Source organism: Limanda limanda, chromosome 23 (assembly GCF_963576545.1).
Source record: "Limanda limanda chromosome 23, fLimLim1.1, whole genome shotgun sequence".
NCBI classification, from domain to species: domain Eukaryota; kingdom Metazoa; phylum Chordata; class Actinopteri; order Pleuronectiformes; family Pleuronectidae; genus Limanda; species Limanda limanda.
Genome location: NC_083658.1, coordinates 4,693,136 through 4,720,721, shown reverse-complemented (window position 1 = coordinate 4,720,721; position 27,586 = coordinate 4,693,136). Strand labels below are relative to the sequence as shown.

The following is a 27,586-nucleotide window of genomic DNA, read 5'->3' as shown; positions in this document are numbered from 1 at the left end:
GTTATAATATCGGAAATATATACATCAGTGTTTATGATTGAAAACTAACAATTACTACATATTATCTCACCTCAATATTAACAGCCATGTACCACTTCAGATTGTCCAAAACATTTCCTTGTTCTTTCATTCTCATATTCATACAGACGACATTGGTCTTCAAGTATATAACAGATAAGATGGTAACGAACAAAGGGGCGTGACTGAGGAACTTTACAATCCTTCAAAACTGCTCAGGAAAATTAGATTCTCCTTTAAAACAACTCAATTGTTTTCCTGCCGCCTCCTCCAATTGATTTCTCCCTGATCATTACACTGCTCTTACTGCCCCCCCACCCCCCACACACACACAGAGACACACAAACACACACACATTCCCATGCACTATAAAGGTGAAATGTTCCTAATGATCCATCAGGAGGAGTGAATGGGCCCTCGGTTGCCTCTAAGCTGAGGAGGCACAAGCCAGATATTGCTCGTAAACACACACACACACACACACACACACACACACACACACACACACACACACACACACACACACACACACACACACACACACACACACACACACACACACACACACACACACACACACACACACACACACACAAACACACACACACAGTACAGTAATGACCACATATTGCTGCATCCCTGAACAAAGGAAAGCAAACCAGTTCATGGCAAATTAAGGGAGATGTAAAACACATTAAAGTCTGTGCACACGGATCCATCCCAGTCTCTAATAAGCTTTGTGCTCCTGTGGATCACAGGGCTGCAGACAGGTGATGGATCACGGCTTGTTTTCCAAAAAGCATCATGACGTGTTGAGGTCGTTACTGTTCCATTACCCGTCCACGTGAAGATGATCAAAGCAGCCGGCAATTGGCACGGACAGATCAAAGCCTGAGACGTTCCCCGGGGGACATGAGACTCCACCACAAACCACCTGGACCTGCTCTGGACCGTGTGTATTTATATAGTATATTAAATTAGGCTCATTACAAGACTCACATTCCGAATCTGTGTTTCCATTCTCTTGGCATCACTTGGCGTAAGGAAGGTGAGTTGGGAAAGTTTGCACGTTGCAGGACTCTGGTGAATGAATGATTGTATCTGAGCCAGTTTGGAGATAATCTTCAGTATTAGTCCCTGAAGGGAATCTGATAATGTGAGCTTGTTCTAAACTCTATGATTAACACAATCATTTAGGTCTCTTAATGTTAGTTGGTTATGTAATAAATATAATTTATTATTTCACTCATTAATTAACCAACAGAAACTGGAGGTTACCTGTCAAACCTTCCCTCCAAGTTTAATGATAGAAAACTTGGTTTGGAGGCTTTTATCACTTTCTTAAACCCAGTTACAATATAAGCAAGACAATAAATCAATAAAAGAACAATCTAATGACTCGGAGGCTGAGGAATTAAAGTTTTTTTAACAACCCTCTGGTTTTAGGAGGTCGTTATCAAGTCGGGCTCACATTATGATTATTGCTCCTGCCTGAGAAGTCGTGTGGAAGCAGTCAACACTTCAACAGAGAGTCCGTCTCTGCCTTGTTTACTGCTCACAGGAGCCCTGCAGTGAGTGGGCCCCGGCCCCCCCCCCACACAGGCCCGCCGCAATAAGGAGTGAAACTGACGCTCATTAGGGATGTGGTGTATTTATAGCTCCTGCAGGCTTCTCTCCGTGACCACAGCAGCTACAGGCGTGAGGTGTGACCCAGTTAGGGCCCAGTCAAGGTCGCGCAGACATAATGGAAATGTGCTTCAAACCCATTTACATTCAGCCCCACCAATTTCCAGCTAATCCCACGATCACAAATAGGAGCCTAGTGTTCATGAAGAAGAATCGCTTCTGGGGTTCCATCATCTCCCTCTGGTCCCTGAACTCATCAGATAAAACCAGATACCTGCATCTGACCAGCTGCCTCTTACCTAGAGCCACTCGGGCGGCCGACGCGTCATAGTTGATCCAGAAGGAGACCCAGGAGAGGATGGTAATCAGGATGGATGGCATGTAGGTCTGCAGGATGAAGTAGCCGATGTTCCTCTTCAGCTTGAAGCTCAGCGACAGTCGAGGGTAGGCACCTGAGGAGAGAGAGAGAGAGAGAGGGACAGCATCAAACGTACAGAACTCCAAGGAGCACACAGGGACACCTTGTGTTTTGGTTTCAGTTTCCATGACAACTCGGACAGCATGGGTTGGATTCTATTGCCATGGCAACAAGCATCCCCATCACTAGCTTAAAAACCATACGGACTCTCTCCCTCCCTCCATCCCTCTCTCTCTCTCTGTCTCTCTCGCACGCACACAAGCCTGTAGCCCCGTTTCCCATTGATTGACACAATATTCACGCTGGTGCTAAAGATATCAGGACATTTTGATTCATCACTTCTCCACATCTCATAATTCACGGCATGATTCGCTGGGATTCGACCCCACAGCGGGAATGAAAGATTAATAAACGCGCCTCCCGTGCATCATCACTCAGGAACACGAAACAATATTCCTAAACGTGATTTGCTATGAGGAAGCATTTCTCCCATCGCTTACCCATGACTCGGAATTTGATAACTGCCTGTGGGATTTCTCATCAGGCTCTGCAGCCTATGTGTCCTCGTGGATTGAATCTACGGTTCGTTACACCCACTATACCGAGCTATTTTTCCATTTTCGGTTTCCATTGCAGGAGAAGGGGGGGGCCATTAGGCTGCAATTGACGAGCCGTGGGTTTCAGCCAAAGCTACTTGTGGCGAGCGTGGGTCCAATTGACTGCGCCGCGTGTGGAGTTGGATCGAGAGTCACTCTGAAATCACACGGTGCCATTAATATTCAGAGCTCCACCGTCGGATCGCAATAAAAACCACAGCATGTTACGGTGAAACACGGCTGTTCGTCAGACGTTATTATCTGGTGTAACTGCTATTGACTGACTGGGACACGCATTTACATTTAAAGGAGGTCGACTCCATGTGAGGATCGTGTGCTTTCACTGTGACGTCTGGTGTTGGATCAGTGGGAAACGAGCCAGTGACTGAGGGAAACATTAGAGAAATTACAATAAATCTCCAAAGTGTCTCTTTCAGGTGAAACAAGGGTAAGAACAAAAGCTCCACGCTGTATTACTGTATTGTCCTGAAAAAAGATATTTTTAACTGAACCGTCTCTCCACCTGTTTTACAGTTTGTGTCGAGCATCACTGTGACCTGCTGTGAAAGATATAAATATAACACCATCACACGAGATGTCAGGATTCTGCCTCCGTCTCTTACTTTTGAAGATTCTGTTATGGGCTGTTATGGGAATACTGTTCATATCACTTCACTTTGGTCCCAAGAGTCAAAACTAAACACGGAGAAGCAGCTTCTTCTGCTCCACTGCAGCGACTCTCTCTCTTCTGCTTGGCACCGCCTTTTATGACATCAAATAATTACTAATGTCTAATTAATTCCAGTCTTTTATTTGTTATTATTTCTTTTGTTTTATGTTTAATTTGTCATGATGCCTTTTAATTATAATGTTAAGCACATTTAATTATCGTTGAAATGTGACACGTACCTTGACTTATTTTTTTATGGACTCATTTAAATTGAATAGAATTTTCTATATTTTTTATATTTTCACATTGACTTCATAACTTCCTGTTTTATTACCTGCCCCTCCTTGTGTCTTTTAACTTTGTGTAGTTAGTTAAAAGTTGTATTTAGTTAACTCAAGTTAGGATAGTTGGATTTTTGACACTTATTGATTTCTCAGAGAATAATTCATGGATTTTGTTGAATCTTTTTTTATACTTATCGATGTTGAGTGACATTCTAGTTCGTGAATGAATATTTAGTGTAAATTACATCAGATTTGTGATCTCGTGAAGCCAGGAAGGCTTACACACATTTGATGATCCTCCTATATTTGGCTCATAGTTCTGGCAGCCGTGAACAAACTTGCCACACGCTGAACATACGCTTCATTGCAGCGAATATGGGAACAGATTGTCGCAGGTCTTAAAATATCCCATTAACCTCTCTGCGATGGCTCCTTATCGGCGGCTCCTACATCGGAAAACACCGAGGCCGTCTCCGTCTCTGTGGCGCTCGCAGACGCCGTTCGAGAAAAACGCGGAGGCTGAGGTTTGGCTCGAGCGTGGGAGTCGAACTGTGCCGGCTGTAACTGCTACAGCAAACAACATCTGCGAGTGGGAGGAACACCATGTGCGAGGCCGAGGAGGAGAGGAGACAGGATGGAGGGAGGATTGGAAAGTTGATTCGATGGCGACGGTGGAGCAATGGGAGTTCGAGGAGAAGGAGAGGAGGTCGGCTGTCTCCTCTGTCCTCCTCATGGCAGGAGGGTCACAGTGGAGATGGCCTCACCTGATGGAGACCGGGGGTGTGAGTCAGAAGAAGCCTCGCCCTTCTATGTCATAAAAATGGCGAGTTTATTCTGTGCAACCACACAGTTCACATACGTCTGTCACTGGTTTGCAAAGAACAAACCTACCCATCAAAAACAACTTCCACTTGATGTGAAATGTATAAAATATTGAGGATAGACAAGTTGCATCAAATGTTTAGGACAACAAACATCTATTCAGTTGTAGGTAATACTTTATATAATTGCCTTTTCCGATATTAAGGTCAAAAGAAGTGGTGGTGAAATTTCAGGTCTTAAAAATGTGTCATTACCACCAGAAATCATTGGGAGAGGGAGGTTTCTTTCATGCTCGTGTGCAGAGAGGAGAAGAAGAAGAAGAAGAAGGAGAAGAAGAAGAAGAAGAAGAAGAAGAAGAAGAAGAAGAAGAAGAAGAAGAAGAGCTTTGAGGCATAATAACGAGTTTCAGAGCTGCACTAGTTTCAAGACTGTTTTTACTTTCAGGGCTATTTTCAAAAGCTGTTAATGAAGCATTTCATGTTTTCAGAATCCGAACAAATGGGGGGGAACAATCTCAAGGCCCGGTCGGTCAAAAAAACATGAAATATGGATTCAGTGAATATTTACAGCCGTAATCATCGCAGAGAAAATGGATCGACCACTAACACACACTTAAACATCGATATACTTACTGTAACCATGATGTCTGGTTATATTATACATTCTCACTGTATGTACATGCTCAGGCCGTGTTTGGATGTGTGCTTGGAGAAGAATAATTAATGTTGTGGGCCTCATAGCGCATGAATATCTAATGCCACAGATCCTGGGCTGTTTTTCTGTCAGAGAGCAGGATAATTGGCATCCAACCACACCTCTTACACTGTGTACTGGGGGGGGGGGGGGGGGGGGGGGGGGAGAGAGGCAGTGGAGGGGAAAGAAGGGAAAGTAAAGCCGACTGGTGGCGGAGGAAACCTGGTCATTAGCCGCTCCTCACACATGCTGCCAGAGCTGGACACTGAAGATTAACTGTCACCACCCACTGGGGATGTGCACTGCTCCCAGCAAGCGAGTGAACTGGGAGATTTCCAGATGAACTGGGAGAAGCGTGCAGTATAAACAGGGAAAGATGGAGGAAGCAGTGCAGCAACGTTCTGAGAGGAAGACACACAACGAGGTGGAAGACAATGTGATGTCTGGAGCTGTGACTCAGACACTGGTGGGAGAGAAACCTGAGAGAATGATTTACTGTGTTCTGATTGGACCGGGTGTGACCGGACTTCTGTTCTGTGAGGAATTACGCCATCGCTAAATGTCACAGAGCTTTTTATTTCCCTTCGTCCCTGAATGCGTCTCCGCTGACCAGATTAAATGACACTTGGTTAGGGAGCGTCACTAAAGTTCTCGATCTGGGATGTGCACATAAAAAAACCTCATTAATTTAGGAGCCTGCACATAAACACCAAAGTTCACCGAATATATTAAACCCCCCCGTGGGCCAGGAGGATTGTTGAATTGCTCGTCGACACTTCGTCAAAACAGCCACGCGGATTAATTGCAACAGGAAATACGACAGAGCAAATGTTGTTTTTTTTCTCGTACAGTAACACGACAAATTGCCGTAAGGTGTTGCCCTGTCTTCTAATGAATTGCCACGAGAGATGGATCGCTGGGCGGAGAAAGCGTCATCGTGAACCTATAAATAAAACTGATTGATGTGTTTCTCAACATCGGTTAATGATGACGCCAACGTCTAAACATTTACCCGCACCTCCTTCTCCTGTTGGTTTGTTTGCTTTGTTGTTTCATAGATGAATATTCACGAGGGGGTTCGGAGGATCATCTGCTGCAGGGCATCGAAACCACTGTGGACTTTGTTTGATTTATGTATTTTACCATGTAACTGATACAAGAACACCCAGATACATCATATACTTTTATTTTGAAGGTGTACAACTATTTGAATTGCCTTAATAACTGATTGATTGAGACTAGAAATACTTTTTCCCAACTATTTGCTGAATATGTGTGAGGATGCAACTTTCAATCCAAAGTTAAAACAGTTTACGTGATCTCACAGAAGATCATTTTTTTAGTTTTTGCCTTTTTGCCTCCCTGAAGGTCGTGCTGCTGTGGCCCCGCCCCTTTGCTCTGCTTGTTTGTAACTACGATTAAACAGAAAATTAATTAAAGGATTTCCACGAAACTCGGTGGGAGGACGGGAAATCCTCTGGGACGTTTCTTTCCCATTGCCTCTGGGGAAAGAAGCAGATCCAGGAACTGTTTTTCACTTTCTTTAAAAGGGGTTGATTTTTACTTTTCCACAAAAATCTGGCATATTATATCTATTATATCTATAGATTTAGATATCTACTTTATGTGGCTTGACTTGAGATTTATAAAGGGGGCTGTTGGGCCTTGGACCTTTCTTGTTGGGTTTTTGTGAGTAAGTCCCTCTTAGAGCATAGAGGGAAAAGGCATTAATAACAATGGAGCAACATTCAAATCTAAATGTAATGACAGTCGTGTGGTAGTTTTTGGTGAAAACTGATCCAACCACACTCACACACCTGTTAGATATGAGCTGTGAACACAAGCAGATGAAATGATAATCTCTAAAACGGCTGATTTCCCCCAAAACTCTCATTGTTAAGTCATATCTATTAAAGTCTATTTCATGTTAGAAACAAAACTTGATGTTCGAAACCATCGTGTCCAGTTTAAAGATCAACCTGCTCCTCTGACACTGGTTGTATTGAGTGACTGAATTGATCGGAGCCACCTTCCACGTCAGAATGAAATAACCAGAAATAACATCCATTAGTTCTGAGATCCCCTCTCGAAAGGTCAAGAGCCGCCGCGACACGGACCAGATTCACCGTGTAAATCTCGGCGTTTACGGCGTGTTGCAGAGACACGTGGGGAGAAACTTCAAAGACCGTGTGCTTCCCTCAAATCAACCCAATTAGAAGCTCAGAGAAACACAACTCTGACTCTGAGGAGTAAAGATCAACAGCGTTGGCACAGAAAAGGTTTGCAGCAGAAATGGATTAAATAATACGCTTGAAAACAGGCCAGCGCTTGATGTGATGTGAGTGATATCATCTAGAATGCAACACGCACTTGTCGGCCTGTCGTGCATTTTCCATAAAGGGAGTGTAGAGTGTGAAGGCTGGAGAAAGACACACAACACAACACAACACAACACAACACGTGGGGGTGCCTCGTTTACCTGTGGAAAAGACAACGTTTCTGGACACCAGCTTGTAGTCGACGATGGAGAACTGAGGCAACTCGATTCGCGTCACCCCGGTCACAGCCGTCTCGCCTCCTTTCCAGTAGAACTCGATGTCGTCCGTGGTGTAGCCATCTGCACACACACACACACACACACACACACACACACACACACACAGACACACACACCAAGGTGTAACCATCTGTCTGAGCAACACTGGAGACCGAGATATTCAGTGTTTTGCCGAGCATCCGTGCTCTGACATTTGGGAAGACATAAAAATCGTTTGAAGTGGTTTCCAAGAACCAGACGTTGCTTTGAAAGTCGACTCGTTAACGGGATCATTTCAGTTCAGAAAATAGTTTGGAAAAAAATTGCTGAAATCTCTCCTCTGTCGTTGGCAGCTCTGGCTTCACTTTTATTATTCCACTAGATTCCAATACTTCTAATAAAAACAAATCTTAAAGGATCTTAGAGCACCAACTGCAGCCGGGTCCCTGATAATAGGGGCGAGCAGATAACAAGCAGGTCTGCAACCCGTCATATACAGTAAAACCCCCCCCACCACATATTTATAACAAAATAATGAATCCAGGTTCACTGAAACTGAATCCCTGTCCGTTTCCTGAGGCCTCTCTACTCACAGCTCTCTATCTCCAGGGTGCAGTTCTGCTCGTCCAGGGGATACCTCCTGAGATCCATCATGCACGCCGCCGTGGTCGTTATCCTGCGGAGAGATGACACATGTGGGGTAAGAGAGGGGAAGCCGGAGAGAATCTATTCCAGACCCGGTGTGTGATTTACAAAGTGTATCGGAGAGAAGATGGACGGGCAGGGAACGAGGAGGAATCACTTTCTCTGGACCCGTTTAAATGAAGTTGGATTAAAGCGTTGAGGTGACAGCACTTGGTCGGGAGGAGGATTCCCTTCTGTCTATCGGACGTCTGAGCTCAATCGGCTGCAGACAGTTTAAAATAAGCAGCAAAGTGAAATGCAAATTCGAAATGATTTAGTCAAAGTCTGGCCTGATTAGGAGCCGGCTGCTTGGCAGGAGGCCACTGGATGTTTCTGCATTCAGCCTCAGACTCGGATGTGGAGCCGGGAGATTATGTTCTTATGCAGCTGAGGTTACACAAACTCTATGAAACCGTACAGTGACGCAACACACTTTACACATTACATTATATGATACAACTTGTTATATTATTAGGTTGTTGAGATGGAGGCCGGCTTCACTTATTCAGTCTGAGCTGCATTAAAACACACGTCCAGGTGTAAGTATTTTTTGAAATCATAAAAAGCTCTTAACTTTCTTTCCTATTCTTTCCTACATTGCATATTGGCTATTTCAAAATAAAAGCTCTGTAATTCAACTCGATACATAAAGCATCGCAGCGACAAAAAGACAAATTGCCAAACAGGAAGTGGTTCTATTCTATTCAATTTGTATTGTATAGCTTCTGCCTTTCCAGTCACTATATAAAGTAAATGTTTAGACTTTGTTCCGACTAATCATTAGTTAAACACACATAAGTTCGTAGTACACATGTTAGGAATGTGTATCCGGCTTCACCTGACACATTTACATAAGGCTTCATATCACAAACAGCACGTCACACATCTCTCTCTCTCTCTGATCTGCTGAAAGCATCGAGAGCTCTATAAGTAGCCCGCGAGGCTAAGTGCTGTGAACTCCAGTTGCGTAAGCGAGCGCGGCTGCATGACTGTTAAGTATCAACACAACACACACATGCATGTAGGCACACATGCAGGGACGCACACGGGCCCGCACACTTCTCTCTCTCTCTCTCTGCAGTCTAATAATTCAAAGCAAGCTTCCATATTCATGATCACACTGACTCTTCTGAACCAGCAAAGATCAATGGGAACTCAAAACAACAGCTTCACCACACAAACACACAACAGCAGCTGCACATTAACCTTCCAAACTGTTCAGAATGGAACTACCCTGTTTTAAGACAACCCACTGCCGAGGTGCCCTTGAGCATCGCACATAATCCTCTGGCTGCAGCGGCAGAGAAATTGCCAAATTCTCCGCCCGGCAGCCGCAGTGCTGCTGTGTGTAACAGAGCTTTAAACACAGAGAATGATCTGCACACTGGGAAACATCCGAGAACACTTTGACCCTGAGATTCACTTTGTTGCCTGTTGTGGCGACTGGGGCTCGTGTGCACGGCCCAGAAATTGAGGATTAGCTCCTCGAACAAACAACTGGATTGTGCCGCAGCATCGTGTCCAATAATTACTTCTGGAGCGAGTTTTCAGACGTGTATCAAAGGATGAGGCTGAAGTTATTTAGGGCTGGGCCATAAAACTATTTATATCCTCAACGCAGTCGCTTTTTCTTCAATAGCGATTTCACTGAAGTCCAATATATCAATAGTGTGCACTGTACAAGTAGAACTCAGATTTGTAAAATGTTTTGCTGTTTATCAAGTTTCACTGCTCATAAAGATTAAAACCTTCATTCAGGAGTTTATTTGTCTTTCAACCTCGGGGGATTTTGTTTTAAATGCATCACAGATATATAGTTTCATGTGTAAAAAATGGAAATGTCAATAAAACACCTGTGTTCTGTCGTTTTGAGCAAATATCACAGAAACAGTGGGAAACACCACATTCGTCAGGGACTATTTTCAGTGGCGGATTAACATACATTTGGTTTTTTAAGCGAGCAGGACGTTGTGTGTGGATTTCAAAATAAACTGCAGCGCTCCAGTTCAATAGAATGAAGACAATTGTCACCCAGTGCAACAGTGTGGCTGAGGAATGTGTTTAAAGGACAACAATGTATAGATCAGTCTATAACTAAATGGTAAATGGATTTGTATTTATATAGCGCTTTTCTAGTCTGATGAAGACCACTCAAAGCGCTTTACAGTACAGTTTCACATTCACCCATTCACACACACATTCATACAGTGCATCTACTCGCAGCACTTTGTTATTCTATGGGGGGCTATTGAGGGTTCAGCATCTTGCCCAAGGACGCTTCGGCATGCAGATGGTTCAGACTGGGGATCGAACCGCCGACCTTCAGGTTGGAGGACGACCACTCTACCCCTCAGCCACAGCCGCCCTACACAAGTTATTTCATTGATTTTTGATCCATAATAAATATATAACCTCATCCTTCCCTACACTGTGAATAATGAGGTTGCAGCTCAGAGAAGTGGTTACCTGAGGCCGTAGAGAACGGTTCCATCAGGATGCAGGCGGATCATTCGGTTCTTCACCGTGACTCCGTGGACGAAGGACTTCTTGTCGTTGAGGAAGTACGTGTCGGGAACCCACAGCGAGTCGGCCACTCGGTTGTCCAGGGTCAAGTTGAGAGGGATCCCCACGTAGGCCAGACGCTTGTCCCTCCAGTACTGCTGGAAGTACATGGTCAACGTGTAGTCCTGCAGGGACAAAGACAGCAAGGGTGAAAGTGTGAATGGGTTGAACTGGATTCTTATCATTTGATAAGGCTCCTATGACATGACACAGCATCCCACGAGCTGCACCCAAACTCTCACCAGGGCCGTGGAAACACAGAAACCCGAACACACAACCCAGTGCACAACAACGTGTGGGCAGGCTGACTCACACAGCTGCAGCTCCAGTGGAACATTTCACACAAAACCTCAACCAACACACGAGCAAAGTCCTAACGTGTTCCCGGCAAAAACAAAGTTATTCAGAAAGTGTAATGGCTCCCGAATGAAAAGATAAACACGTGTTATCTTTTGGTTTTATTCTAATAAGCCTGTTTGTACTTTGATTAGCAGTTTAGATTCAAGTCCAGCTACTGGTGTTGGAGCTCTGCTGTTATTCTCTCCGCGAATGGGACTGAAATCTGTGAGTCAAATAGGAATATGTCCTGTTTTTCCCAAACACACAAAATCAAAAGGACGAAATCTCAAAGGGTCGATTGTTTGGACTGAAACACACTCGTAGTGTTGGTCAAAGTGAACAGCTTCTGGAGAAAAGCTCATTTGACTGCTGCAGCCTCACTGGGCCTGGATCATTTCCCATTATTGATTAATCGATACGCCGGCGGTTTCCCCTCAGCTGAGATTGGTTCCAGCCCCCCCCGTCACCCTCCAAGCACAACCTGTATACATAATAGATGGATGAATGAGTAATCGGCCTGTGATTATTGGCCCCCCCACAACACATTGATCTGGGGCGTCTGATGGTTTTAAAAAAAATAATCTGTTCTCGATCGGAAACTGGTGGAAAGAAATCCCTGGCAGCTGATTGGTTGAATTATCTGTCTCTCAAGGTGAAATAAATTTGGGGGAGAAAAGAGAAGACGTCTTTCCCATCAAGACAAAAGCAGTCGTTGCATTTCTTTGTTTTCGTTTTGTCTCCGTCTATTTTGTCCAAGAAGAACCTAAAGGTAATCAGATCTCAGACCAGTGAGGTGAAAACACTTTGAGCCTCAATTATTAATTAATTTTCTGTTAAACCAGTGAATTGCTTGTGAGTACGAAGGTGTTGCTGTAGGATTCTGATGTCGCTCGTGTTTTTCTGAGTCACCAACCATCGCCATCTGGCTCTAAAGCCAAATTGGCACAAAGTCTCTACCAGGAGGACGCTGCTCTTTCACTGCTGCCGTCAGGTTGTGTGTGTAGAAACTAGTGTTTTGGTTTTGGACACGAGGACAGAGGACAGAGGAAAGAGGACAGAGGACAGAAGACAGAGGCAAGAGGAAAGAGGACAGAGGACAGAGGACGGAGGACAGAGACAGAAGACAGAGGACAGAAGAAAAAGGACAGAGGACAGAGGACAGATCCTCTCCCTCCTTCCCCCACATCCCATAATCCACTCACCCAAGCTAACTGTCCCCTTCCTCTAGTTCTGTTTCTCTCTTAGTGTATCTGCAGCCCTCCCTCCCCCTCTCTCTCTCTCTCTGGGCATTGCCATGATCTCCCCTCTCGCCCGCTGTGGCCCTGAAATGAAACCTGGCCCGCACCGAGCTGGCACTGGCCGACGCCCACATGTCCGGTGGCGCCGGCGGTCTCCAGGTGCACTCCGACCGGCAAAGAGACAAAGAAATAAACCGAAAGAGGAGATTAAAACAGCCACTGCAATATAAGCACGGCTTTCCACAAAGAAAAAAAGATTTGTGTGCGTTATGTAACTGAAATAGTTATTTGTCTCGACTCTGATGCGTCTAAAACACTGGAGTTTTTTTTACATTTTCATGAGATCACTGAAGAACAGAACGACGTTGTGTTAAATGATTGTTCGTCTTTGTGTTATTTTCCACCAGGTTTGGTTTGTGACCAGGGACGATCTGAGTCAGCACAGGATACAGATTGGTCTCCCAGCACGAGAGGCAGAGCTGATTGGCTCGGGGCCACGAACGGGGAGTGGTGAAGCCGTGGGTTGGTTGGTCGGTTCCTGTAGCCCCCCCCCCGAACATTTGGCGGATCTGTGGCTCCGAATTGCCACCGAATAATTTCGATAGGAAAGCAATACATTTAAAATATCAGGTAGTAAGAGAAGCATCACCTCTTTTGGATCTACGAAGTTATTTAACACCACTGCTCTGGCTGCAGATCATTTTCTCAATTATTTAATTCAATCAATGATAGAAAATTGTTGAAACTAACACAAATAAATATCTTTCTTTGTCTGATCAACATTCTAAGACCCACATATTTTCACTTTACTTGTGTACGATGAATGAGAAGGCAACTTTCTTATATCTTTGTCATAAAACCTCACTGAACTATAACAGAATTGTCAAACTACTGCTGGATGAATGTTCTGTTAATTGACATATTTGTTAATTGACAAACTGCAGCAGTTATAGACAGTTTTTTCTTCCTGGTATCGCCATTACCCACAATGCAACTCTGCTTAATTCACTTGATTGATACAAGGATCGGTGAAATAACGTCTTTCCAGCCTCACACATTCCTCACACTCTCCCCGACACCTGGAAACAGACGTTGACAAACGTGGATGAATATTTTGTTGCTTCACTGAAACTAAATGCATCTGTATCGATTCCTTTCTTTCTCCTTCTATCCACTCAGAGCAACTCGCACCGAGGCCGTTCATCAACTCGTCCGCCGCTCGGAGTTCATCATTCCTCCGACGGCGGAATGAATCCTCGTCGCTTTCCAGGGTTTTGTGACTGAAAGGGAAATAAGAGTGATCAGTCACGTTCCCATTAGAGCGCCGGGTGAGGATTGATCACAGCGCGCGGTGGAAATAGAATTTGCAGCACGAGAGCGTTGATAGGAGACTTCCCCTCTCCTCCATTACTGCTGTAACTCGACCCTCCATCACTCCCTCTTCCAATGACTGATGTCTCTCCAACTCTGCCTTGTGTTGACCCTGATCACTTCCCTTGCTTAAGGTATGCATTTCCATCACCCGCCAGCGACCCAGCAGGTGGGCACCCGGGGGGGGGGGGGGAGAGCGGCTCCGGCAGCGCTCGCCATAAATGATTCAACTCGGCCGCGGCGCCTGTACAAACACGCGGCCGAGGAATCCTCATCAATGTTGCATGGAGACAATCAAAATGAATTTCAGATGAGGACGAGTGTAAGCAGCACCTGCCCTGGAACTGCTCTGTTTCTTTAGAGAGAGAGAGAGGTGGGGCTCAGATTGTTCTAGGATCTAGGATTATGAATTATTGACACGTCTCCCATTTCCCACGTGAACACATGAATTCCCAACACACACACACACACACACACACACACACACACACACACACACAGCTGCGTTGGTTATTAGCTTTTGTTGTCAGCGCCGAGCGGCAGAAGTGAATTTAGGCGAGACTCAATTATTAGATTAATGCGACTGGGTGACCACTTTAATTCCGGGTGTGAGAGAACTCATATAAGCAGAGTTTGGGATGTGAACTGACCCATATTCAAGTTAATCTCCCTCTCTCTCTCTCTCTCACACACACACACACACACAGACACACACTGGCTGCTGTGTCGGTGCTAGCGCCAGAATCGAGGAAATATCCTGCTAACATTGTTTGTCACATGGCATATGTTCCCCTTTGCCCGGCATATGCTGCGGCTCCTCGCTCGCCACCGTCACACGCCGCGGCGCCACAACACAGGAAGTGTCAATGGAGGGAAAGGTAAAGAATCGGCATCGATGCAGAGCCACGTGAAAAAGACAGAAATGGCGAGAACTTTGGCGACGTGATGTGTAATCGGTGTGTACTCCATATGAACCCCCTCCTGTTCTGTAAAGCAATTTGAGTCACTTCAATGTAATTCCCGCTTGTCCCCCGGGGGACGGCCCAGAGGCGTACATCACCGCAGTGTGAGGGGGGGGGGAATCCCTCAATGACTGCGGCTATAGAATGGTAAAAATAGCCCTGTCCCTTACAGAGCGCAAACACGGAGAGGTGATTGAATTGGGACTTTTCCTCGAGATGACAGTGTTGGCCTCGGACATATTGGATAATCTCCTCAGTGTGTAATAATTTATGATGTATGGACTCATAACGAGAACAGAGGGAGCGGCGGCCGGGGAACAACCTTCGCTGGATGTACAAACACATCGTTTTTCTCTGATATGAGCAGAGCCGCTCTGACACTGCACTGCACCGTCCACACGCTTTCATTTCTCAGATTTCATTTTCCCCTGTGTTTGCATTTCCTTCCGTCAGCGAGCTAAACTGATTCTGTCTCTCACGGCGTGGATCTGCTCGGTTTAACAGTTCCTAAATTGGCTGTCGGCTTCAGGTTCTGTCGGCTACAGTGTGAATGTAGGTTGTTACTTATTAAATTAGGCCCCAGAGTGTGTCATACACTTAGATAACAGATCAGAGGAGGCAGAGCACAGGCAGCAGCCGAACCAAACAGGAGGCGATTCTCTGCAGGTTCCATCAATGGGAACAAATAACTGAAAATGGGCCTCATTGAAATAACTTATATCAACTTATTTACAATTCTCCATTGGGCTACGTTTGATAGTTCTATCAGGAGGCTTATTATGTTCAAATCAACTGAAATAAAACTACTGTGTCCGGTAACCTATGTAAAAATACCAATAAAACCATAATTTCTGGTGTTTGCTAATTTATAAATGAAGTTTCTCGGAAGCAAATTCTGTGTCAGTGACTTTCAGGATAAGAATCTGCAAATGAATATTGAATATCTGATGAATATTCAGACTTTTGAAAAGGTGACATTACCCAGAAATACCCACAGAAAGCAGAGATGAGACAAAAGCCTCATTCTGCTGTGAGAAATCTTTTCCTGCTCAGTTAATAAGCTTGGAATGACTGTAATTTATCTTCAGGTCTCAGTGTTGTACTTCACTGCAACTGATCCAGTTCAGAATCCACTTTATATGCAGAGCAAGCTTCAAGAATCCTGATTATGACTGATTGTTACATTTATCATTATTTGTGCAAGGATGCAGATCAAGTCGTTCCCGGTCTCTACTTCACTCCAGGTCATCTCTCTACTGATAACTGTAATAACATGTATTTATACCATGTCAATATCCCAGTTATCTACCCAGAGGCTTGATTTCCCCTGACCTTTTCATTTCCTATCATTCTCAAAAACAGCTTTCTGTTCACGTGTTCGATTTCCGTGTCCATCACAATGAGCCGAGCGACGGCGGCGGCTGACTGACGACCTTTGCGATGACTCCCATCATAAATCCAGCTCATAGTTTTTTGATTTGCCAAAGCGTTAAAAGTGACAGAGACAGAGGAACGAGGGTGATGCCTGTCAATTTGAAAACTCCCAAGTGTCACAGCGTCTTAAAGGTGCACGCCACTCAGACATGTGCTATCCCCGCCTCCTCCCCAAATGATGCGTTGGCCCTTGGAACCAGGAAGTGCCGGCTTTGCTTATTCTACTGTAAATCGCAGTCATCCTCCTGCAGCGCTTTCTCTCCTGAGGCCAATTACATTCCATCAGGCAGGAAGCCGGATGCCGGATAAAAGACATGGGGGGGGTATATTAAGCCACACTCAGAGCACACGAGGAAAAAAAAAAAAAAAAAAGATATGCTCTTTCTGCATTGCTGCAAGACCTATATAAGTTAATTAGTGTGACACAGTTAGCACATTGGCACAATTCCGGATTCCAAGGTTGATCTAATCGCTGTCGATGGATTTCCTTGGTGATTGTGAGTCGATCGGGTTCGGACCGGGAGACGTGATTAACCCAGACGCCTCGTGCAATCAGCCGCGGTGTCAGTCAGCTGCGACCGACACGCATGCATCACCTGGGACGTGAAGAAGAGGAGAGGGAGACATCACAGAACAGAACAGGCAGCTGGTTTACAGGCAGCAGGAACATTTGAATCTTTTCACCTCTTCACTGACGCCCACGTGCAGTCGTGGGCGTTTGAGCTCGTTCAGCCGGTTCCTGCAGCTCCACTGACCCCCCCCACCCCCCCTACCCCCTGTGAGTGGCTCTGCCCTCGTCAGGCCGTGATGGCGTTTAGCAAAGCGATGATGACTTTCACGAGGTGCAGGTAATGGACTAAAGGCCTCCATGGGTCTGTAGCTGCAGCTCAGACGTCACGTTGCACAAGAGAAGGTTGTGATTCTGAAAACACTCCTACGTTTTAAAAATTTCTAAAAAGTCTCAAACTGCAAAATAAATCACTTTCAAACAGACTAATATTCCTGGAATCACATTGGATCGGACCGATGTTTGCCTTCGCAATTGAATTATATCACATAAAAAAGGCCAGCCAATATGTTTTGGGGTTTTTTAAGCTGTTAATTAAGATTAAGAATAAGATACATTTATTTGTCCCAAACACATGCACAAGCACACTCATGCAAGGAGGGAAATTTAACCTCTGCTTTTAACCCATCTGGTGCAGGACACACAGAGCAGTGGGCAGCCATGTACGGCGCCCGGGGAGCAGATGTTGGGGGAGTAAGGTGCCTTGCTCAGACAGGGTAGGGAGAATCCTCTTGGATTTTTGGACAGATCAATCCAGGTTCGTCTTTTTGTTGTTTCTCCGTGGAGTCGAACCAGAGACGAACCAGAGACCTTTTCTGCCCATAGTCCAAGTTTCTGCCACTAGTCCACTGCCTCTCCCAATTGACATTGACATTCTGAGTTACTAAAAGTTGTACTCTTTTGCAATCAGCCCCGGTGATGTCCGTCGATGAGGTTTTGTCTTTATTTTCTATACAATTTGAAACTGTAATGCTATGAAAAGAACGCCTCGACCATGACTTTCTCTCAGGTTTTGAAATTCACACAGAATGCAAAGTTAAAAGTTAAATCGCATTAAAAAACAAAAAGGAAAATTCAGTCTCCTGGTAAAGACAGGCAAATCAAGGATTACACTGTAGCTGTACCTGTGTGTTTGCACTCAAACCTTCTGGATAACTACATTCTGAAACATTTGAAACGCACTGCGCTGAGTTCCACCAACATTGACCCAATTTTCCCAAATATATAAAAAGCTCCTGCGTGTGATTAGCATTTCAAAAGTGTCACATTCTCAGGTGACGCGTTCTGAAGTCTGGCTTCCGAGCGAGCGAGTCATCTATTTTTCGTGTTGTTCTGATCTCGTCCTGGTGCGTCTCTCGTCACCGCAGGCCCCCCCCCATCCCCCCCGGCACGCCGCACACGAGCCTCGGAGGTGATTAGCCGGCGTTCTCTGACGATTCGGCAGCTGCCGGCGCAGGAGGTCGCGGCTCTGCGTCGGCCTCGGAGTGTCAGGAAGTGACTGAGTCAACCTGCCCTGCCAGGTGGGTTGTCGGGGGGGCCAGATGCTGCGTTCGTTCGCTCGGCTCACCCCCTCCACCCCCTCTGCCTCTTCAATCCATCACTTTCTGTTTGAATCACGTATTCAATAAATCTCTCCATCTGACAGTTCTCCTCTAGCCTTTATTCTCTTGATCTGCCCGAGCGTTGTGTCCAGTGAAATTCACAGAGCACCCCCCTCCCCCCCCCAACCACCACCACCACAATGCTCTGGCGTGGGTTGATGAAATGAACTCCCACTGCACATAAAACCAGAGTGGAGGTATAGAAAGGAGTCAGCTAGTTTTCATCAGTTGTTTTTTAGGGACCATAAATAAATTAGTGCGGGAGGCAGTCTGCAGAATCTCATTATTCTCTTTTTATAAATTACATCTTTCTCTTGACCCTCCCTTCAATAACTCAGACATAGGAGAAGAGAATACAAGCATTAAAGCCTTTTGCATGTGAGTAAAATGTGATAAAATACAGTTTCGTGTTTTTGTAAAGCAGTGAGTGAACCCGAGCCGCTCTCTGCTCGAGGGAAGAAAGGAAAAACAAATAAATAGGAATAAACAGGTGAGTTTCTCTGGTTCTGCTGCTCTGAATCTGACCCGTTCTCTCACTGTGGGTCCATCAGTGTTGTGGGTGTGAAATGAACTCGCTCTTCTAATGGAAAACTCATTTTCCCAACTTCCACCACTGACCACAGAAGAAGTTAAATTAGTCATTTTCCAAATTGGCCAACATGACTCAATAATGAACGTTCTATCCACTCCAAGTCTTTTAACAAAATAATACAAAAGAGAGGTTGAATTTTACATCGAAAAAATTCAAAGGACGCATTGAACTCGTTGCTTTGATGCAGAATAAAGTGAGGGAAGACAAATGTTCATAAAGATTCCAGGCTACTAGAATCTAGTTAATCTGTCTTCTGCACATGAAAAATTGGTTTCCATTCCACAATCCCTGAAATACAAATTTGTGAGTTGTAATATAGGAAACCTTCTCTTCTCTCTACCCACAATGCAACATAACAAAAGTACATACGCCTCTAGGTTTTCCTCCCCTGATAACTTCATCTCACTCAGTCTCTTACATTCTCTCTATTTGCACATTCATATCCCTGCAGTCACTCAAATGTTATCCTTGCAATAACCTGTGAGGACGTCCGATCCACTCATGTGTTGCTTGTTCACTTCGACCTTTGACCTTAACACAGACAGTCGATGTCCGACCTTCTCCTCCCGAACTCATTCACCTGCAACTTGCTCAACCAATTAATCCTCAGTCTGACCTTTCACCCTTAACGAGGCCATTAAGTGCTGATCTGGGGTCTGACAGTGAAGCGGCAGCAGGACGACCTTTACTCGCCGATTGCACTTTGCCTACATGCAAACTTAAAACATCTGATTTGGCAGAATTGTTTTATTTTTTCGTCTAAGGGTAAAAAAGGACCCAGGCCTTTTTTCAGCTGAACAAGCACTTCTTGTCTCAATAAAACCCTCGACTTTAAAGGCGACTTCCCGCATTGTGCCTGCAGGTTGCTCCAGCAGGCTGCTGGATTTAGTCGCTGCAAATATTATTGAAATTAATGCAGAATGGTGCCTCGCTAGTGAGAAATTGCCGTCTCCGCAAAACAGACAAAGAGGGCAGCGTTTATCTGGGCTGTGCTGGTTAGTGGCGCTGAATGGACGAAGCACGGGACAATACAGTCATTATCCATTTCCCCTCCAGAGCGACACCCAGGCTAACAGCCGCAGATGGGCCCAGCGCCGGGTGAAAAGAATCCAAACGTCAAACGCTGGGGCAGAAACCAGGCTGGACGCCGACCAGGAGACGCACACGTGTGCTTCCTGTGACGAGAAATAGATCTAATTAATAACGAGTCTGAGCGTGATCTCCGCTGTGTGACTCCCTGGTCGATCAGATTAATCTGCTCGGTGTTGATAGCTGTTGGCTAATGTTCACCACTGAATGTGGAGTTTGCAAAACCAGGTTTCGACAGTTCATTTATCAGAAACTGCATTCGTTTATTTTAGCACTTCAGCATTTGATCTATATGCTTATTTTTAAACACTATATTAGTTCAGGTTTTTCCTTTTGGCTCTATCTGAGTCCACAGTCCAGCATCATGTCCTCAAAGTGTAAATATGTTGTTCCATCAATTGCCCAGATCATTAAAACTATTAATTTAATAGCACATAAGTCAAAAAACAGCAAATTCTCACATTGGAGAAGCTGCAACCAAGGAATATTTGTTATTTCTGTAGAAAACATTATTCAACTTCTTTGCTGAAAGACAAACGTTGCTACAAAACAAAACCTGAAAACATTCCCCCCCCCCAAGCACCCACTGAAGGTCCTGTTTTCAAAGGCAGCAGTCACCTGGTGAGGTAATGATTGAGTCATTACTATAGATCAGCACCCGCCCACACACCACCCACCACATACAAAACAATCATATTCTGATGCGATGCAGTAAAAACTCTCTGGTGGTTTTCCCCTCTGCTCACTAAGGCCCAGACTTTATACGTGTGAAATGATGTCCTGTTCAGATCCAGAGGTCAAAAGGTCACCTGCTGCCTCCCAGACTGACCTGGATTTGACTCCTCGCCGCTGTAATGTCGTGAAAACACACGGGCTCAGCGGCGTCTCTAATAAAAGTCAGAATGGGTTTGGCTTCACGAGCAATGGCCCGTGAGACATGACAGAGAAGAAGGTGTTGTTCTGGGGACGGCTATCGCGACCTGGGACATTCAGGAGCCTGGATCCAAAACCAATTACAAGCAATGGCCACCACTCAACACCATTGACACCTCGAAATCCTGCTTTTCTGCAAAGGGATGAAACCGACGAGGCGAGACGGTGTCGATTGTTTTCCGGTGCAAATTGGGTCATCGTGGGCTGATATTTTAAGACCCAACAGCCGGAAGTTGCTCTCCTGCGTGTGGCTACATGCGTCAACACGGGGCAAACTGCATCCTGCTCACATTAGCAAATCCAATCAGAGCTCCCTGATAGCTGTCTGCTGGCCGGGCCTCCTGGGTGGACACTCCTGAAACACTGGTAATTGTGGCTCCAGAGGTTAACGAGCAGAGCGAGAACTGAGGTTCCCTCTGGCTGCTGGTCTGAAGAGTCCAACGTGACCAGTGCACGTTTTCCAGATATAATGTCTCCACAGGGGGACGGACATGAGAAGAAGCCACATGCTCCTGACACTTTACAGAACTTTTCCTGCCATTTCCCTACGTAAAATATACGTTAATGTCCGAGTGAGCCCATGTGAGAACACAGCGGGAAAACACAAAACTGGAAAAGTAACCAAAATAATGCAAATATCTCAGGAATGAAAACGAAGAGCCAAACGTGAAGATGATGCCAAATATCAACTTGGACAGAAAACAAGACTTTGACAATAAGGGCCGACGCTGGAGTCGATTTGACGTAAACAAAACACATGCTTCCTATAGCAGAATCTATACATCACATACTACACCCCCCAGACTCCAGCCCTCCAGATGTTCCAGACATTTTCCTGTTTCAATCTCCTACTTCTTCATATGTGTGAAAGACAAACTCTGGAAAATGTCAGGACCTAGACTTCCGCACATTTTCCTGAGTTCATGTCTGAAAACAGCTTTTATCATCAATCTGTCTTCTTATTGATTACAGAACCTCAAAAGCGAACTTTCTCCTCCTTCCCTTTATTTTCCTTTCACCTTTCCTCAGTGTGACGCAACTCCAATAACCTGCTGAACACTCGGGTCAAATCCAAACAGGGCCAGTGAAACCGAAATGACAACATTGTCCTGTATTCATGTCGCTTTCTCTGCAGAGCACATTGGTAAATTCCCAATTTCCCAGACGTGTGTGCAGTGCATGTTTGCATTCTACTGTAGTGAAGCTGAAACCTTCCCTCCTGTGAGTCAGTGCTGCTGTCTGACGAGCAGCATTGTTGGAGAAGGGATCAGGAGGCTGCATTATGCTTCTCCTCTCCACCCGGGCTGAGCAGCGTGTGCACGCTAACAACTGTGCTGAGCGAGATAAAGATGTTTTATTGCTTACAGGAAAGCCGGCCCATCCATCCCGGGCGTCACGTAATGGCTTCACAGGGAGAAACTGGATTTACATCAGCACTTCCCCACTTGCAGAAATCATGTTGCATGAGTGCCAGTGCATGGGCGCAGAGGCAGGGGGGGTGCAGTGCATTATGCGGTCGAGTAAACACAGAGAAACAAGCGTTTAGTGGCGAGTAAATCCACTCACCATGTTGACTTCTGACACCATGTCGATGCTGGCCACGTCGATGCTCATCCCAACTGCAACAGGAGCCCCTGGAAGAGGTGAAACAGCAGGTTACACATGTGTGTGTGTCTGTGTGTGTGTCTGTGTGTGTGTGTGTGTGTGTGTGTGTGTGTGCACAGGCCCCAACACCTGACCACAACACTGTGCGTGGCGCCAAACAGAAAGCTGATTGAATTTGAGGAAAAGGGGGAATTGGGGGTGCAGATCATCAACAACATCATCATCAACAACAACAACAACAACACACACACACATACCTCCAAAGTCCGGCCGGAGTCGGATGTCGTAGCCCTTCAGGAGTTTGTCCACCGTCTCCTTCACGAAGGACATGTTGCCCGGCTCGTTGACGCTGCGGACCAGAGGACAACATCTGCATCAATCAGCCAATCAGGGCAATAACCTTGACCCGTCACACACACACACACGCAAACACACACGCACTCACCTTCTTGCGCAGCACACAATCGAACCCACAACCAGTGCGGAAAACACGCGGAATTGGCGCAGCCGGTGCAAAGCGAACATCCCCCTGTCTCCTTGAGTTAGTCCCGATCAAATCTCTCTTCTCCCCTCGGCACCCCGGAGTGTGTGTGTGTCTGTGTGTGCAGCAGAGAGCCCCCCCCGCCCCCCCCTGAGATCAACGCACAGTCCAGGACGCGCTCCGGATCAGATCAGAGGAAATCCATGGATCGCTCCCCCCCCCACCCAGACCACAAGTCCAGCGCAGCGGGAGAAGTCACAGCGGCTGGATGGATGGATTCAGGTGTGAAGGAGGAGGCTGGAGTCAGGAGGGAAGGAGGATGGAGTCAGGTGTGAAGGAGGTGACATCGCCTCCACGCTGGGAACACTGGGAACACTGGCTCCGCTGGTTTCTCTCCGTGCAAGAGGATCTCACACCGAGCAGCTGAAGCGCATATTGATGAGCTGGGCGTGCAGGGACGAGGTGGAGGAGGAGGTGGTGGTGGAGGAGGAGGAGGTGCTGCTGGAGGAGGAGGAGATGGTGCTGCTGCTGCTGGTGGAGGAGGAGGAGGAGGTGCTGGTGGTGGTGGAGGCATTCAGCTCGTTCAAATGCGAGGAGCACACATGCACACTGTAAAAAAACGTGCCCACCAGTAGCTGCAGTGCAAGTCCAAGCCAGGGCCGGATATAGACTGCACAGATTTGGGGGGCGGGCAATCAGGAATTTTGGGGTGGGCACCTTTTCTCACAGTGGGCTTAGTGTGGACAGTTTCTCCAAGTTTTAAAGAACGCGTCACTATAGAAACTATAGGAAACTCAACCAAGCCGTAATAGTAATAATGATTAATTTTTATTTAATTATTATTTTGCACACGTGCAGCTGATTGGTTCCCGAGAGGAAGCTGTGAACAGACGACGCTGTAATTAAACACTAGAGAGACAATTTTGATGATACAGCTGCAATTCATCTTCATCATTCATTCATTCATCCCCCCAGGAACCTTATTGTGATGGATATGTCCTTTTTATTGATTGATTATGATTCAATCAGTTTTAAACTCTCTGTCCAACGAGCAATTAAGAAATCAGAAAATTAAATCAACGTGATTGGTCGATTCCAATAGGCCCCGGTCTCTGTGAGTGGCGCTTTGTTAAAATGATTCAGAAAAATCTTGAACTGTTTTAATTGAGCTGATGATAAGTTTCGCACAAAGGTAAAAATAGGGAAAGTTTATTTGTAAAACACATTTCAACAACAAGTTTGATTGTAAAAGAAACATAAGAGATTTAAAAAGAGTTATAACAAAACAAAAGAATAAGTAAATTGAGTAAGAAATAAAATAGTCAAAATAACAGCAAATGCATTTTAAGAAATTATTCATTATATGATTTAATAAAATGCCGTGGAAAACAGGAAAGGGATTTGAAAGAACTCAGATTCGTAGCTGATCCGGGAGCTTGTTGCACAAATGTCGAGCTCAGAAAGTGAAATCTGCTTCTCCGGGTTTAGTTTAGACTCTGGAGACAGAAAACAGATCGGATCCTCAAGGAAAAACAATCGGAAAGATTTAAGCAGACCCAGAGATTCTGACTTTACGGGTCAAACCACGAAATGACGCTTGATCACACAAACTTCCCATCTCAAGTTTCAATCGTTAATTCAATCGATCAGATTTTATTTATATAGCCGATATTCACAAATAACAACCAAATACTCACAACTCAACCAAATACACAACCAAAGGCAAAGTGCTGTGAGTCTTTGCCACACATGTGTTTGCGAAATTGATGAAGCAGATTTCTCCACGTGTGTTTTGTATGTTTGCACCTGTTTTGTGTATTTGAATGTGTTTTCTCACATTGCGGTGCTTTGACCGCTCAGGGCCACCATACTCTTCCCTCAGCGACACAGTGTCTTCAGACAGTTTTCTTCTACTGATTTGAACCAAGTATTTTCCTGGATAAGATTTGACCAACTTGTTCAAGTGGACATTTTTTACAGTGCCCCTCAGGCCGAACCCCTTCCCCTGTGTTTCCTATAAAAATGGCAGGACATGAATAATGTAGAGAGAAGGAGCCGACTTCATTAATCAGACATTAATCAATGCTGGTGATTGATTAGCAGTTAATCGTGTTTGATGAACTCTTCTCCTCGTCTGAAGCCGAGGGCTCTGCAGTATGCATGTTAGAGACTCCCTGTGTGTGTGTCTGTGTGTGTGTGTGTTTGTGTTGTGACATTTCCTACCTCGTGTCATAGATGGCGAACAACTTCTTGTTTCCGTCAACAGCGTTCCTGGAAGAGAAGGGGCGAGGACATCATTAATAACACGGCAACATTTAGCCAATGAAATGAACAGGCGGGTGATTAATCACCAAACACAACCAATAACACAAAATCAACATCAAGACACGCAACTATTTCTTATATTCATTTTCTTCACTGGTTTACATTAGTGTGAATGTACATTAAGTAGGTTTCAACACTTTCTCACTGTTCAAACAAACCGGATTTATTATGCAAGTTCATTGATCTGTGTGTAAAGCTGCTGTTTCCTTCTCAACGCCTGCAGCGAAGCAGGAATCAAAACAGAGGGATGAGCCTGCAGGCAAATATCAGAAGGCTCCATTTCCTCTGGGAGACGACCCCCCTCCTCCTCACCCTAGCCTCACCCTCCTCCTCACCCCAACCTCCCCTTCTCCTTCATCATCCTTCTTCATCCTGCATCTTCCACCCTTCTCCTTCTCCTCAATCTCATCCTCCTTCTCCTCCTCACCCTTCTCCTTCATCATCCTTCACCTCACAATCCTCCTGCATCCTTCTTCTCCACCCTTCTCCTTCATCATCCTTCTTCATCCTTCACCTTCTCCTCAATGTCATCCTCCTTCTCACCCCAGCCTCCCCCTTCTCCTTCATCCTTCTCATCCTCCTCCTTTTCCTCACACTCATCTTCCTTCTCCATCATCCTCCATCCTTCTCCTTCTCTTCACCCACATCTTCCTCCTTCTCTTCACCCACATCCTCCTCCTCACCTTCCTCCTTCTCCTTCTACATTTTCTCCTCCTCATCCCCCTGAATGGATATGCCCTGGCCGTTTGCAGGAGCGGTCACTCGCACACACACACGCACACGCACACACGCACACACACACACACACACACACACACACACACACACACACACACACACACACACACACACACACACACACACAAATACACACACCTTCCGTCGGACTACAGAGAAGTAGAGAGGGAGGTGAACTATCAGCCACTAATTACCTTGTGTGTGAAACATGGAGCTTGGTTTCCCTCTCATGGCAACAGCCAGGAAGGGAACCACTTGAAACCCACAGTATTCAGACCCAGATTCAGATTCAGAAACTGAGTGGCCTGCTGTTTCCTCACTCACTCCCCCCCCTTGGTCTCTAATAAATAGCCTGTCGATTTCTGCCATTACATGGGTGGCGGACCCCCAACCCCCCTCCACTGTGGAATGTGCAGCGGCTAAACAAAAAGCAGCAGCGGTACTCAGTATCTAAGAGTGTTGCTGGGCGAAGGTTCAGGTTTTTAACAAACATTTGATAAACAACAAAACATTATATAAATCCAAGGTTGATCTATTATGTTCTATCTCGTCACCGAGCGTAAGGAGGATCCATATACATATTAGATTTTGTCATATTGCTATGAAGAACTGTGACTCACTGTAAATACTGAAGGAAATGTTTTCTTATATGTATTATTTTTGTAAATATGCAAACTTATGCTCTTTTTTTCAGTAGTTTTCTCTCCATTGCACCATAGCTTCAAGACGCTGTATAGAAACAATTGTGACCATTCTTATTTGGCGTTAATATTATGATTATTATGAATGATGATGTTACTTTCTGTCTGATCCTGGGATGCTATAGACTGAGGATCTGGTTGTGTTCTTTTTATTTTTGCTGATAAGGTAAAAAAAAAAAGATGAAATTGTAAATACAGTGGTTGCGACAATACTTGATATTGTTTTGTTGCCTCGCCTTTATGTTTGTGTTTGTAATAAGTCTGTAAAGTTAACAAAGAGAAAGAGAGAGAGTGAAAGGTGTAGAAGTCATGAGTAAAAGGTTAAAAACAGCTAAATGCCAAAGATAAACACTTGAAATAAAACTAAAAGTCGCAGATAAATAAAAAGATATAAACTCTCTAAACTCTCTTCCTCCTCCCTGTGTCTCTCTCCCTTCTCTCTGCCCCCCCACGGTCAGGGCAGATAGTTTTTTAATCTGGAAAAAGAGCCTTGAGATGAAATATGTCTCAATATGGAGCTAAATTAATAAACTTGACTCAATAACCGATGAACCGATTCCTCCTGCGCAGTTAGAAGATGACTGTGAAGACACTTGAGGCTGATTAAAAAAAAAATGTTGCAACTGGTGTGTTTTTTTTTAATCTATTAATGAATCAAAAAAACCCGCACTTGATTTCTTTTGTCGCCATCTGACCCCCC

The 27,586-nt window shown here is 45.2% G+C and overlaps 1 protein-coding gene across 3 annotated transcripts in view; it reads right to left on the bottom strand.

The window, feature by feature from the left end:
* LOC132996611 (gamma-aminobutyric acid receptor subunit beta-3-like) overlaps positions 1-27,586 on the bottom strand; it is a 49,883-nt gene that overhangs the window by 5,743 nt on the left and 16,554 nt on the right. For 2 of the 3 annotated variants that reach the window (XM_061066924.1, XM_061066925.1), the window contains exons 1-7: positions 23,087-23,166; positions 22,899-22,990; positions 22,603-22,670; positions 10,814-11,034; positions 8,257-8,339; positions 7,607-7,744; positions 1,944-2,096 (exon numbers count right to left, since the gene is read on the bottom strand). In XM_061066924.1, the coding sequence (XP_060922907.1) occupies positions 1,944-2,096; positions 7,607-7,744; positions 8,257-8,339; positions 10,814-11,034; positions 22,603-22,670; positions 22,899-22,990; positions 23,087-23,166 (835 nt within the window). Of the gene's footprint in view, positions 1-1,943; positions 2,097-7,606; positions 7,745-8,256; positions 8,340-10,813; positions 11,035-22,602; positions 22,671-22,898; positions 22,991-23,086; positions 23,167-25,345; positions 25,394-27,586 lie in introns of those variants that run through there. The other variant, XM_061066923.1, reaches the window with a different exon arrangement.